Genomic DNA, 13,914 nt, shown 5'->3' with positions numbered 1-13,914 from the left:
CAGGGAGAATGGAGATCTGGTGAGGCTTTTAAGAATACTTATGTGCAAGGGTGCAGAAGTGGAGTTGGGCGCTTACAGTCATCCAGCAGAAATGACTGGGGGAGTTGAGGAGGTCAGCAGGAGTTTCTGATAAAACGATTTCATCATGTATGAGCACTGCATGGCTGAACTCTTGGCTTCCATTCCCTCTCCAGAGACTTTTTTTAATATCATGAGACAAACAGTAGTAACCTCTGTTGGAAAGGGCTGACCCTCTAGCTATTCCCAAGGACACAGTGATTTTATTCAGGCTGTTTAGCTCCTCTGTTCTCTGCCTGTCACACAGTGAGGGAGGCCAACCCATCTCTGGAAAAGGTGGAGGACAGTTTGAAACAAATGTGCTTGGGTCTGAAGTGAGGAGGAGGGGGGCTCTTTCCAGACCCAGCCTCTAGTGAGGTGGAATAGCACGTGATAATTTACCAATATGGTATACTTTACAAGGAGGCGATGCCAAGCTTTCTGGGTTTGGGGAATTTAAGTCTGTTAAGTGATAACGTGGAGATGCCTTTCTCAGTATCTCTCAAAGGCTCGGACACCCTGAGCCTTTCTTTTGTGGCTAGGGGAGTATTTTATGTCTGATATAAAGATCAGCTTTCTCTCTTTTCATCCTCTGGTTTCACTGAAAAGTGCTTCATTTATGAAAAGGTTTTCTGCTCATATTTGAAAAGCCAGAAATATTAAAACATTGAAAACGTCAGCCATCCTTAACCTTACCCTGGCCAGAGGAGAGAAAATACCCACCTGCTGTTAACTTCATTGATTCCACCCATTCATTTATTTACATATTCTAGGTTTACTGTTTTTGAAACAGAGTCTCTATATGTAACCCTCTCTATGTAGCCCTGGCTCTCCTGGAACTCACTAGGTAAACCAGGCTGGTCTGAACTCACAGAGACCCACTCTGTGCCTCCAAAGTGCTGGGATTAAAGACCTGCGCTGTCACTCCCAGCGTGGGTTTGATTTTTTTAAAAGGTTTGCAGAGTGGTAGGTACAGTGCTTCCTCACATGTCCTCCACCTCACAGAGACACTGTCTCCCCCACCATCCACATCTTCCCCCTCCACAAGTGGTGAGCTCAATATGGTTGATGAACTTACATCACAGCGACTACAAACAGCGTCTGGGGCCCATGGCTCGATAACAGTGCCGGGCAGCCATTCGATGTTTGTTTTTACGCGTATGTGGAGTTGATGTCAATGTTTTTCTTGATCTCCCTCTACTGTATATACGGATGAAGGGTGTCTCAGATTACTCCGGAACCCACTGATCAGTCTAACTAGCAGCTTGCTCTAGGAATCCCCTAGCTCTGCCTACCATACATTTCGATTGTAAGTGGTATGCCACATCTATCTGGCATTTGTGTGGTTGCTAGAGATCTAAACTCTGGTCTTCTTTATGCATAGCACACACTCTATCCACTGAGTGCTCCCCTGGCTCTGATGTAAGACATCTTATGGGCTTAGATAACTATATAGCAACATCATACTGTCTTGAAAACACTATCACTAAGTGTGTAAATAGACTAAGAAATCTCACACAAGAGATCTGCCTTTTTCTTAAAACGGGAAAAAAAAAACAAAAAAACAAACAAAAACAACAACAACAACAAAAACCAACCCATTTCACATGATACCTTATTAATTTCTAAAGAATGTGTGCTCCAGAACAAGAGGCCCAGTTTAACCAGTACATTTGCAAGTCCCATCCCAGAGTGGTCTCATCTGTCTTTTGCTGTAGGGCTCCGGTTTTGAAGGGAGACATTCTTATCTTGGTCTACCGACCTCTAGGGGCAATTCAATCCAAAAATGAATGATACAGAAGTCACCTCCAGACCCTGAGGTGACACAGCAACCTGCTATCAGAAGCAAGTGCCAGGTAAATCCCTCTCCTGGGCCTCTGCTGCCTTTGATCTGCCCACGTCCCCACACATCAGATGTCTCAGAAGCCACATGTGTCTCTCCACCATCTGTAATAAAGGCAGAGCAGGGATGAGGAGTTCCTGATTCATCCAGCAATGGAGCCCTCAGGGGACAGTCAGAAAAGATCATTTTTATCTTTTCTCTACTTGGGGAAGAGGAGACCTGGCCCAAGAGGGACAGAGCCGTCTCTGCGCCTTAGTTTTCAGGAAAACTGCAAAGGTTACGCTTGTAAGCCAACATCCCATAAAGATTATCCACTATTAACAGTTTTTTTACTTTTTCTGTTCTTAATGGCTAGCATCAATAAACTTGTTCTTGTAACACGGGTTAAAAATTGAGTGGGTGGGACTGAAATAATAAATTGTTAAAAGCACAGCCTGGAGTTTCTTAAGGGCCGGTTGACTCCACCCCTACCTCTGGCAGCACAGAGAGCCCACTTCTTCCCCATGGGGACACCTCAGGCTCCCCTATCTGTCCATCTTTGCCTGGTGCAGCCATCTTTCCCACTCTCAATCAATATCCACATCATACTGTGCAACGTGGGCAAATGGCTTAGCTGTTATTATGTTCTCTGACGGGCTCACTGGAAGCCATGTCAGTGGCCCCCAGGGACTGCCCCAAGGGGAAACTAAGCTCCAATGTAAGGAAGAGCCCTGTCTGAGGCACTTGTGTCTTTCAAAGTCATCCCCAACATACCAAGGCTTGCTCTGAATGCCGGAAGTAGGGGAGAGAAGAGTTAATCTGGGCTGGGTTGTCAACCATATGGAGAGTTTCTGGAGCAGAGCCAACCTAGACATCTCCCCCAGTCCTCCACAAGCCAGACCCACTGGAATTTTCTACTGAAGATCTTGGTAGTGATGACCTACTTAATTGGAGGGAAGCCTATGGAGATAAGGTTGTGAAATTATTATAATGCAGGAGACGAGCACAGGAAATTCGGGGTTCTGGGCTATTTTATAGGGGGTTCGTGGACAGGTGAAATGGAAGAGACAGAAATCTTTGCAAGTGAACGGTAATTTCCTAAATGAAGGACCCAAGAGATTGTCCCCACCACTCCACCCCAATGACCCAAAAGGGGTTTCCAACATACAAATTAGCTGACTCCATTCTGCCAGCCCAAGCAGGACTATTTAAGGGGTGAGCTGGGCCAGGAGTGCAGCTGCATCCGTGCCCCAGGCCTGCCTGCTGCTGTCCTGCCAGTCCTTGCCCGCTGCCAGCCATGAGCCGCCAGTTGACCCTCTATCCCGGTGCTGAGCGCCTGGGCTTCAGTGGCTGCTCTGCCGTCATTTCAGGCCGGCTCAGTGGCAGTCATGCCTCAGTCCGAGCCGGAGTCAAGGGAGCAGCATTCGGCAGCAGAAGCCTGTTCTGTGTTGGGGGCGGCCGGCGGCTGGCGTTGAGCTCTGCGGGGCGGAGCGGCGGCTTCACGTTGGGCCACGGAGGGGCAAGTGGTGGGCGGCCTGGGGGTTTCGTGGGCACCGTCTTCGGCAGCGCCGGACTGGGGCCCACGTGCCCATCTGTGTGCCCTCCTGGTGGCATCCCCCAGGTCGTCGTCAACAAGAGCCTTCTGGCCCCACTCAATGTGGAGCTGGACCCAGAGATACAGAAGGTGCGCGCACAGGAGCGGGAGCAGATCAAGGCTCTGAATAACAAGTTTGCCTCCTTCATTGACAAGGTGGGTCCCCCTCTGCATCTGTTAGTCCTGTGTTGGTTGCGCCACCTGGTACAGTGTTCCTGCCTGGTACATTCACCCAGTGAAGGGGAACCTTATCCTTCCTACCATGTGAGGCAAGGCTTTGGAATGGACAGGAGGCATGTAGCATGAGTCCTAAGAGGATGTCCAGTGTTAGACAAGAAGATAAAGACCCACAACCAGAACGGGCACTAGAGGGACAACAGCCAGGGGATGTCAAAACAAAAGGAAGGGAGGCAGATTTTCAGAGGAGGGGAGAGAAAAGAGCCAGAAAATTCAAGTCAGCGTTTGCAGGGGAAGGCATGCCAAGGTGCTCAGCATAGATGGGGTTGCTGGAAAGGTGTCTTTGGAGGGTCAGTGGCAGGGACCCCAGTGATGGGAAAGAGACAAGAAATGGTTTTCTCTCGCCCGGACACTCACAGTGTAAGAGATCTTGACTGTGAGGGTGTTAGGGACATAATAGTAATGGCCGGCGTCAATGAAGACATTACTGCATTTTTGTGCTTCCTGGAGACTCTTATCAACTCAAGACTTCTGATTCTGTTTTCCTGGTGTTTACGTAAAGGAATTAGGCCTGGAATGATGAAGCACAAGTCCACGTTGATAGAGGAGTTGATGTTGTTTCTCCGTCTAACCCTCCTCTACTTGAGTATGTTTCCTTCTGTCCCCATGCTCATAGACAGGTAGGACAAGGAGGCTGGTGAGCAGAGAAGACCAGACATGGGAGGAGCCCTGAAGTATGTGAGATCTGACTTTGAACAAACCAAGACATCTAAGCATCTAAACTCTGAGAGAAAGGGACCATTGTCCCACCAGAACGCCTAGTTTTTCTCCCCTACTCCCTAATTCCCAACATCTTAAGCAAGAGAAACTGACCTAGTTGCATGGCAACTCGCCAGGCAGGTGACCCCATCAGTTAAACCTCATGGGAAATGGTGGGCCATGGCCGCCTTTGGGTTCCAGGTGCGCTTCCTGGAGCAGCAGAACCAGGTGCTGGAGACCAAGTGGGAGCTGCTGCAGCAGCTGGACCAAAACAACTCCAAGAGGAGCCTGGAGCCCGTGCATGAGAGTTACATCAGCAACCTGCAGAAGCAGCTGGAGATCCTGTCTGGGGACAGGGTGAGGCTGGACTCGGAGCTGAGGAACATGAGGGAAGTGGTGGAGGACTGCAAGAAGAGGTAAGTGGGAGGCAGAGACTGTGTTGCTGGACAGTGACCACAGAGGTTCCCCATGGACAGGTTGCCTTAGCTCCTTTGTCGAGACCACTGGTATTTCTCTCATGTCCCACAGAAGAGACGCCAAGATAGAAAGATGGTAGATCTACCCAGAATGCTCCTCCTAATGTCTAGGAAATCCGTTCAATGTCTAGCCCTGGAGACAGGCTACTGGGGCACAGAGCACTGGTCAACAACCCCTATTCTACAGTCCCCCTCAGCCAGAAGCCTGGCCTGAGCTCTACACAGAGACCCTAATGGAGACCCTAACAGAGCTGGTCATAGCCCTGACCATGGAGAGACTATGAGAACAGGCTTTTTAAAAGTGCTTTCAAACAGTTGCAATGAGTGCAGGATAGCTGAGATCAATGGAACTCAGATGGGACCAGGTGAGTAGGCCTTGTGGAAGAGGAACAGAGGGTCAGGGTAGGGGCTGTGCTGTCTCTGGACCTCCCACTGGGTAAAGATCTAGAGTTCCTGAACTGCTATTCACTGAGTTGCTTTAGGTGAACCTCTCAGTCCTCTGGAACTGCAGTGTTAGTACAGTACATGTAACATCAACATTTGAAGGAGCTTCTGAGAGGAAAACAGCAAACAGCAGTATACTGGCAGCCCTTAAAAGCTCAACGTTCAGCACAGGGCATGTGTGCCTGCCTGATGCCCAGAGTCCTCAATGTTAATTTCAGCTTCACTATTAGCTAGCTTTGCGACCTTGGGTAAGCACACTTCCCCTCAACCCCATACAAAATCAGGATAACAGAATAGACCTCATAGAATAACAGAAAAGATTTTACTGGCTAGGTTGTGGAGCTGGACATAGTGGCACACACCTTTAATCCCAGCACTGGGAAGGCAGAGGTATGAGACTTTTTGGTTTCCATAGTGAGTTCAAGGACAGCTAGGAGTGAAAAAGAAAGAGAGAAAGAAAAAAAAGAGAGAGAGAAAGAAAGAAGAGGAAAAGAAAGGAGAGCTGATACAGGAAATAAACTAGATGATGAAACATTTAGCATGCTGTTTGGCAGGCAGCAATGAAAAAAAAAACCCAAATGTTACTTGGATTTATTATGGTTAAAGTTACTAGCTGAAAAGCCATTTGTAACTATTGCCTTTGCTTCTGTCAGTCTTCTTGATCAAACGTTTCCTATGCATCTCACAGATTAGATGTAAAGTACTAAATCTATAAAGTCCTAAAATCTAATCAGTCTGGCAAGTAATGTATGCCTTAATTTTTGTTGTGAGACGGCAGATATTACCTGCCTGCAAGACGAGGCAACGAGCTGAATAAGAGCAACATTTTATCATATAATGCCATCTGAAAGTTTTTAGTTACCTGCCACGCTACACAAAAATGTGGCAGATAAGTCACACAAACTGTTTGCATTCATTCAACTTCGTTAGAAAAACAGAACAACCTTAAAAAAAAACCTCCCATGCATATTTATTTATTGGTTTGTTTGTTTACTTATATTGGGGATTGAACCTAATGCTCCTTACATGCCAGGCAAGTGTTCTACCACTGGGCTACAGCATCAGCTCCCAGTTACCTCTTGAAGAACTCGCTTTTCTAACTCACGTGGATTTTGTTCCATTCATACTTTCTGGGTGGATGGGCTACCAGTGATGTACTTAGCAATACATGAGGATCTGCAAAGTGTTGTTTATATTTAACCATGTAGAAGGAACTATTTTCTAGCATTAGATCCCCCTTCTCTTGCAGTAAAATAATATAACAAAATGTTTCCATTTTTGAATACTTCATTTGAAATGGAAGTCTGAGACTGGTATAAATAGTTTCAGAGTTGGAGCCTCTGCTTGGTGCCTTGGGCCACTGTCACATCAGTGGGGTTGGGGGTGGGTGAACCTTTCTGCTGTGACACGGAGGAGACCGCTTGTGAAAGGAAAGAGAGATGGATCCTGAATGTCCCCACCATGCTGATGTCTCAGGCAAATCACATCAGAGCTAGGGAAAATACTCCTTGAACCAGTGCTCCTCCTTGGGGAGGTCCTGTGCCCCTGTGGTAAACACTCTGCAGCTGTGATGGTGGACACGGTGGACATCTGCAGGACTCAACTAGCCCAATGGCAAGGCTGCTTTCTCTCACAGGTACGAGGTGGAGATTAACAGACGGACAGCTGCCGAGAATGAGTTCGTGGTGCTGAAGAAGGTAAGGGTGGGTGCGGATGGGGTAGGCAGCAGGTTTGAGTGTTTCTAACCTTCTGTGACAGTGGTGTGCATAGGGAAGGGACCCTCAGGCAACTCAGTTCCTTGGAATTCTAACATCTCAGCTCCTTCTGCTCAGTCGCTCCTCTGGAGTGCATGGTGGTTTTCAAACCTGCAAACTTAGCATTCAGCTTACATCCAAGGCATTCTGGTGCATTTCTGGTGTGGCCTCTGAACTCACGAGTTTCTGCCTAGGGACTGGGCTATTCTTGAAGCATTGAGGTGAAGGGAATGAAGAGTTAAATAACCTCCACTCCGAGTGGCAGGGAGGGCAGGGTGAGCAGGTTAAGGAGGGCAGCCTGACCAGCACATGTGCCCCAGGATGTGGATGCAGCTTACATGAACAAGGTGGAACTCCAGGCCAAGGTGGACTCCTTGACAGATGACATCAAATTCTTCAAGGTCCTCTTTGAAGGGGTAAGCTCTTTACTGGCCTCTCTCAGGTAGCTGTTCCTAAGGGTTGAGAGGAAAAAGCCTTTTGTTCTGGTATAGCTAGGTTCACTGAGGTCATACTAAGGGCTGGGCATGGAGCCAGACTTTGAGGAGACCACCATAATGTTTGTCCTCCAGGCTTGGCATGGGAAACCCCATGGGAAGGTGCTTTGGGGGTGGGCAGAGGAAGGCATGTGAAACCGCCTGGGCCTTCAGGGACTATTTCTGAAGAGAGATGGTAAGGGAAGGGAAAGCTAGCAGGAGACTCCACTGAGGCATTTGAGCGTCACCTGGAGTCTTGACATGACTGGCGCTGCTGACTCTGGAGAGGGGTGGGAGGGACCTGAGTACAGAAGACAGCAGACCAAGTGCCATTGCTTGGGGTCTCGCCTTCAGCTGTGGAAGGGTCAGGAGAAGCAGTGACCTCATGGCGCCCCTAACAGACTCCCCTCCCCCACTGGCCACCAGGAGATTGCTCAGATGCAGTCCCACATCAGCGACACGTCCGTCATTCTGTCCATGGACAATAACCGGCAGCTGGACCTGGACAGCATCCTCGCCGAGGTTCGAGCCCAGTATGAGGAGATTGCCCTGAAGAGCAAGGCGGAGACGGAGAACATGTACCAGTGTAAGGTGAGCCTGGCACACAGTGGGCAGAGCCGCTCTTGTGTTCTCAGAGTGTGCTCGTGCATGTGCGTGTGTGCTTGTGTATGTGCACACGTGGGCCTGAATGTATGTATGGACTTAGTTGAGATTCGTTTTGTTTTGGAATTGAACCTTGTAGAAATGCTTCCCTGTGGTCTAGGGAGCTCAGTCAGTCTTAGCAAAACTTATGGACAACTATGGGTTTAGCCTTTCCCTCACCGTGGCTCTGAGTGACAGATGAGGCCATGCCCGCTACAACCCTCATAAGCCTGTGAGTAACCCACACACCTCAGCTTTATTTCTTTGGTGAAACAAGGATAGAAAATGGACTCTGCCAGGCTGTAGTGTTTAAGAACCCAAGGGCCCTGCTGAACTACAGCAGGACCTTGCTCTGTAGAGGGAACTGTTGCGTTTCCAGTTCCTCCCACTGCCCCCCCCCCGTCACATCCCTCCCTCCTTGGCTAGTGTTTTTACTTTCCTAACATGGAGACCACAGGCGTGGATCACTGTCCTCCATACTTAGCATCCCTCCCCATGCTGAATGCTTGGGTAAGTCCTTAACCACCTTGTACCCTTCTCTTTTGATCTGACCACAGATCCAGGAGCTGCAGGCCACTGCGGGCCAACATGGGGATGACCTCAAACACACCAAGTCCGAGATCACAGAGATCAACAGACTGATCCAGAGGATCCACTCAGAGATAGGAAACATGAAGAAGCAGGTGGGTCCTGTGCAGTGAGGCAGTGTGTGGGTCCTGTGCAGTGAGGCAGTGCATGGGCCCTATGCAGTGAGGCAGTGCATGGGTCCTGTGCAGTGAGGCAGTGTGTGGGTCCTGTGCAGTGAGGCAGTGCATGGGTCCTGTGCAGTGAGGCAGTGCATGGGTCCTGTGCAGTGAGGCAGTGCATGGGCCCTATGTAGTGAGGCAGTGCGTGGGTCCTGTGCAGTGAGGCAGTGCATGGGTCCTGTGCAGTGAGGCAGTGCATGGGTCCTGTGCAGTGAGGCAGTGCATGGGCCCTGTGCAGTGAGGCAGTGTGTGGGTCCTGTGCAGTGAGGCAGTGCGTGGGTCCTGTGCAGTGAGGCAGTGTGTGGGTTTACTTAGTGCCAATCTGGGTGGGACTGTCCTCGTTAGGTGGGATGATCAGGCTGTGATTCGCTCATCCAGAACTCTGCATGCCGACGGACCTGTGGGCTGCTTCTCAGAGGGGGAGAGGACAGTTGAGGAAAACCCTGGAAATCTTTTTGGTGTCAAAATCAGTTGCTGCTCCTTCACTGTGGAGCAAACTTCCATAGGAAGGGGTTATTGATTCCCAAAATAGGCTGGAATTTAGAACCCCCCAAAGCCTTAGTTGAATGTCCAAAACACACTCAAACTAAAAGATTGAAGAAACACCCAGAGTCCTTCCATGTGCAAACACACAACCCTAACAACTGATGGATTGAAGATTCTTGACTGAAGGCGTTTGCCAACTACAAAGCCTGTCAGCCATGAAAATGCATCTTTAAGGCCTGTTCTTGCCCTGAGTATGATTTTCTTCCAGATGGGTGGGCAGACTGGAGGCATAGTGAAATTATTAGACAGATGTTTTACTAGGAGGAACTTATTAGCTACCATATCCCCCTCAGATTTAGAGGGCACCCCGGAGACATCCTATGATATATAGACCTCTAGCTACAGGGAGAGTTCACCCCTGCTTGTCTTTAGAACCTGATAGCCGATGGTTTCTAACTGAGTGGGGCAAGGCCAGGGGCACAGACCCAGGTATCCCACCTCTTCTATGCCCTCCTTCTCCCTCCTCTCAGGTGAAGATGTCTACCTTTAGAGGCTGAGGCATGAGCAGGGGTGGTGGTGGTGGAGAAGGGGATGAGGCAGATGGTGCCTAGAATCAGGGGAAGAATAGACTCACCTCCGGTTCTGTCCAAGCTGGACCACCCAGTGGATCCCGAAGCATTTGTTACCGGTCAGCATCAGGGGAGGAGAACTGAGCAAGATTTCAGACCCAAAGTGATGAGTCTGCTTGTTTCCCAGTGCTCCAACCTGGAGACGACCATTGCTGATGCGGAACAGAGAGGTGACTGTGCTCTTAAGGATGCCCGGGCCAAGCTGGATCAGCTGGAGGGAGCCCTGCAGCAGGCCAAGGAGGAGCTGGCCCGGATGCTACGTGAGCACCAGGAGCTCATGAATGTCAAGCTGGCCCTGGACATGGAGATTGCCACCTACCGCAAGCTGCTGGAGAGCGAGGAGAGCCGGTGAGGAGCGATGGATGCCTTGCCTGGGGCGGTTTTTGCTTTAACAGGAAGGTGGAAGACAATTTGGCTTTGTTTAAGGCTCTACCGAAGTGAAATCACACAGCAAGTGTGCTTGCCTTGTGGTAGGGAAGACATAAATTGGATAGGAGAATGGGCCAAGTTGTAAAATCCCTAAAAGGCCACGAGAAAGCAAAGTATCAAGGCCACCCATATTAGAGAGTGTCCCCTAGCTCTTGTTGTGGTTCTTGGATCGGAGAGAGGGAAGAAAACCTCTCAGACATGAAGTTCAAAGTCACTGTGGCAAAGTCCGAGCTCGGTGAGGACGCTGGATCATTTTCACTATCACAGTATCCGGGTGGCACTTCTGTGAGACAGATGGCCCTGGAGCCTCTGGTGTAGAGGGGCTCCCTCGAGCCAACTTCTCTTCAGAGGTTGCTCAGGAACTGTAAGAAAGGAGGCCGGGAGGGGGTGGGGCTTCTCTGACTGGAAAGACTCAGGTCTCCCCGCGTAGATGTGGTGATTGTGGTGGCCTTTACCTGTTTTCCTTTCTCTTTAGGATGGCTGGTGAATACCCAAATTCTGTGAGCATTTGTAAGTATCCGCATGCCCTGGTCCGTCCTTGGTTATCTTATCAGGAGCCTATGTAGCTTTAATTCCATGGCACAAAGGAGACATTGGAATCTCAGGGAAACTGGGAGTGAGGAAGGGGTTAGGACAGAAAGAGGCATCTGGCTCAATGGCCCAGGGAAGCAACAGCTGGAGAATAATAGTATGTTGAACTATGAAAGAAAACAATCCACAGATCCCCAGCAGTGTGCTGCAAACGGTATTTGGCCACAGCACTCTTCCTACTCCTGCCGGAACAGCATGGCCGCTCCCTTAGCTTATTTCTCTGTAAGGAGTTCAAAGTCTTATATGGATGTCTAGACCCAGACCACTTGCAAAATGGTTGAATGTTTGGGGTTAAGTACAGGTAAAATTAAGCCATGGTTATGAATGGTGTCCACAAAGCTATCTCAGTAAACACATGCACACACACACACACACACACACACACACACACACACACACACACTATACATACTACACATAACACACACAGACACACACCTAACTCAGGTTCTTAAACACATACACACGCATGCATCTATGCAAACATACATACATACAAATACATGATACATAACATATACACACATGGATACACACACACACATACACACATGAACATACACACTAACTCAGGTTCTTAAACACACACACATACACACATGCATGCACCCATGCAAATACACACATACACACACACACACACACACACACTACTCATAACACATACACACAAGGGATACACACACAGATAGACACACACTAACTCAGGTTCTTAAATAAACACACACACATGCATGCATGCACCCATGGAAACACACACAGACAGAGGGACACACGCACACATACACACACAGACAGAGGGACACACGCACACATACACACACAGACAGAGGGACACACGCACACATACACACACACACACACACACACACACAGAGAGAGAGAGAGAGAGAGAGAGAGAGAGAGAGAGAGAGAGAGAGAGAGAGAGTCTGGGGCTGAGGTCTTTTGTCTGTCTCCCCTTCCAGCTGTCATTAGCAGTACCAACGCAGGACCAGGAGGTGCTGGCTTCAGTGTGGGTTTTGGTGCCTCAAGCAGTTACAACTATAGACCTCTGGCCCTGGAGGTGAAGACCAAGGGCAGCTGTGGCAGTGAGCTCAAGGATCCTCCGGCCAAAACCTCGGGCAGCAGCTGTGCAACCAAGAAGACCTCCAGATGACAGACAGGGGCGGTGCTGCGAGCAGAAGGTGTGGACCCCATTCTCCTGCTCTCTTCCTTCGGGTCCCTTTCCAAGTCAGGAAGCAAGCGTTTTCTCCATCACTGAAATCCCAATCGTTCTCCTAGTCCTGTTTCCTTGGCTCAGGGAATCATTGGGTGGGGGAAGGCCAGCCAGTCCATATGCTCTATCCCATTCACTTCTAACTGGATAGCTGCCCCCACACAGAGATGAAGCAGGGGCCCAAGACATGTCCCTGAAGCCAACTGCCAGCCCCTCTGTGTCTTCCTCCAGCCTTCCCTGTCAAGAGGGCCTTCCCTGTTGTCCTCTGATGGGGATTCTGTCTAGCTCTCTGCTTCTCTTGCAATAAATGATTGATGGATGCCATTCTCCTAGTCTTTTGCATGTTGCTGAAATAGAAAACTTGAGATCAGGTATTACGGTTTGAACTGGAAATGTCACCCCACAAGCTCATGTTGTGAACAGTTGGCTTCCCGTTTGTGGTATTCTTTGGAGGTCTGTGGAGCCTATAGAAAAATGGGTTCCGGCGGGGAGCAGGAGACCACTAGGCCTTGAAGGTTATACCCAGCCTGGGTCCCAGCCTACTCTACGTCTTCTCAGACACCATCTGAGGAGTCTGTGCCCACACTCCACTGCCGTGAGCAAGTCCGGTGGATGGCAACCCTCTCAGCTCATAATCCAAAATCATCTTCTTCCCCATAGGGGCTGAGAGTATTTTAGCCAATACTCTACAAAGAGCATGGTTTACGTTGGCTCACGGTTCTGGAGGTCTAAGAGCAGGGCACCAGTATCTCTCCGTCTCCTGATGATGGCCTGGAGCTGGGTCACCACTTGGTGAAGATGCAGACAGGGGAAGTGGGCACGTGTGTGGGGAGCCTGTGTTCAAGGGTGAGCAAGAGAAGTTGTCAGGCTCAGTTAATTAACTTACTGCAGTTAGAGAAGGTCGTTATTGCAGCCATGGGCAGTGTCTCCATGATTCAAAGTCCAGAGGTTTCACTGAGAATCAAACTTCAGCGTGAGTTAGCTGGGGACAAATATGTCCAGACATGTTCCTTTGGCTTTCGGTGTTTTTGTGTCGCCCAAATGTCACCCTTTACATCGGTCTAACGTTTTTTTGGGGTCTCTTGCTCCACTCTGGACCATCAACCTCACGTCTGCTTTATCGTCTGACTTCAGCCTGGTTGGCATCAGATGACAGCCAACTCTGTTAAACAACTGAGAGGGCAGGCTTGCTGCTTCCCATGCTGTCACATGTGGGACGGGTGACATCACCCCCATTGTGGAGATGTACTCAGCTTGGAGCTGCCCCCCACAGTGACCCTTCTAGCACAAGCAGGGAGCCTGTGCATGCACAGGGATCCTCTGGCTGTATTTGTGCAAAACTGTGGTGGCTTAGGGAACAAGTATGGAGTGAGCCATTGTCTGGGCACTGGGGATACCAAAACTAATGGCATAGGCGGAGACCGGGGAGTTCACAATCTACCGAGGGTAGGAGAACCCAGCAACAAACAACATAGTGTGTAACAAGGCAGTGAGTAGAGTTAACTTCTATGAAGTATTATCAGCATAGGAAGATGAGCGATCTGGGTGATCTTTGTAGGTGTGTGTGTCTTTGCAAGGACGCTGGTTTCTCAGGTGGCCAGCCAACTGATGTGAACAGT

At 49.5% G+C, this 13,914-nt stretch overlaps 1 protein-coding gene across 2 annotated transcripts; it reads left to right on the top strand.

Moving 5' to 3' along the window:
- Nucleotides 1–3,120: 3,120 nt before the first annotated feature.
- Nucleotides 3,121–12,619, top strand: LOC110334501 (keratin, type II cytoskeletal 72). 2 transcript variants are annotated; one of them, XM_021216240.2, is made up of 9 exons: nt 3,121–3,629; nt 4,611–4,825; nt 6,966–7,026; nt 7,404–7,499; nt 7,983–8,147; nt 8,756–8,881; nt 10,187–10,407; nt 10,964–10,998; nt 12,045–12,619. In XM_021216240.2, the coding sequence occupies exons 1-9, from the start codon at nt 3,177–3,179 to the stop codon at nt 12,233–12,235; spliced, it is 1,563 nt and encodes a 520-aa protein (XP_021071899.1). In that variant the 5' UTR covers nt 3,121–3,176; the 3' UTR covers nt 12,236–12,619. The 2 variants fall into 2 exon arrangements, with proteins under 2 accessions (XP_021071899.1, XP_021071900.1); XM_021216241.1 differs by lacking the exon at nt 8,756–8,881 and having other exon boundaries at nt 3,177–3,629; nt 12,045–12,235.
- The last annotated feature ends 1,295 nt before the right edge of the window (nt 12,620–13,914 follow it).

This window comes from Mus pahari, chromosome 17, assembly GCF_900095145.1.
Source record: "Mus pahari chromosome 17, PAHARI_EIJ_v1.1, whole genome shotgun sequence".
In the NCBI taxonomy this organism is placed as follows: domain Eukaryota; kingdom Metazoa; phylum Chordata; class Mammalia; order Rodentia; family Muridae; genus Mus; species Mus pahari.
Note: the sequence above shows the minus strand (reverse complement) of the source record. Positions and strands in the feature narration are given on the sequence as shown.

Bases quoted from the DNA above. Each gene is read 5' to 3' on its own strand.
- LOC110334501 (XM_021216240.2), top strand. From the start codon at position 3,177: ATGAGCCGCCAGTTGACCCTCTATCCCGGTGCTGAGCGCCTGGGCTTC. The intron at 8,148-8,755 runs GTGAGCCTGGCA...ATCTGACCACAG, and splicing joins AGAACATGTACCAGTGTAAG to ATCCAGGAGCTGCAGGCCAC. The intron at 10,408-10,963 runs GTGAGGAGCGAT...CTTTCTCTTTAG, and splicing joins CTGGAGAGCGAGGAGAGCCG to GATGGCTGGTGAATACCCAA.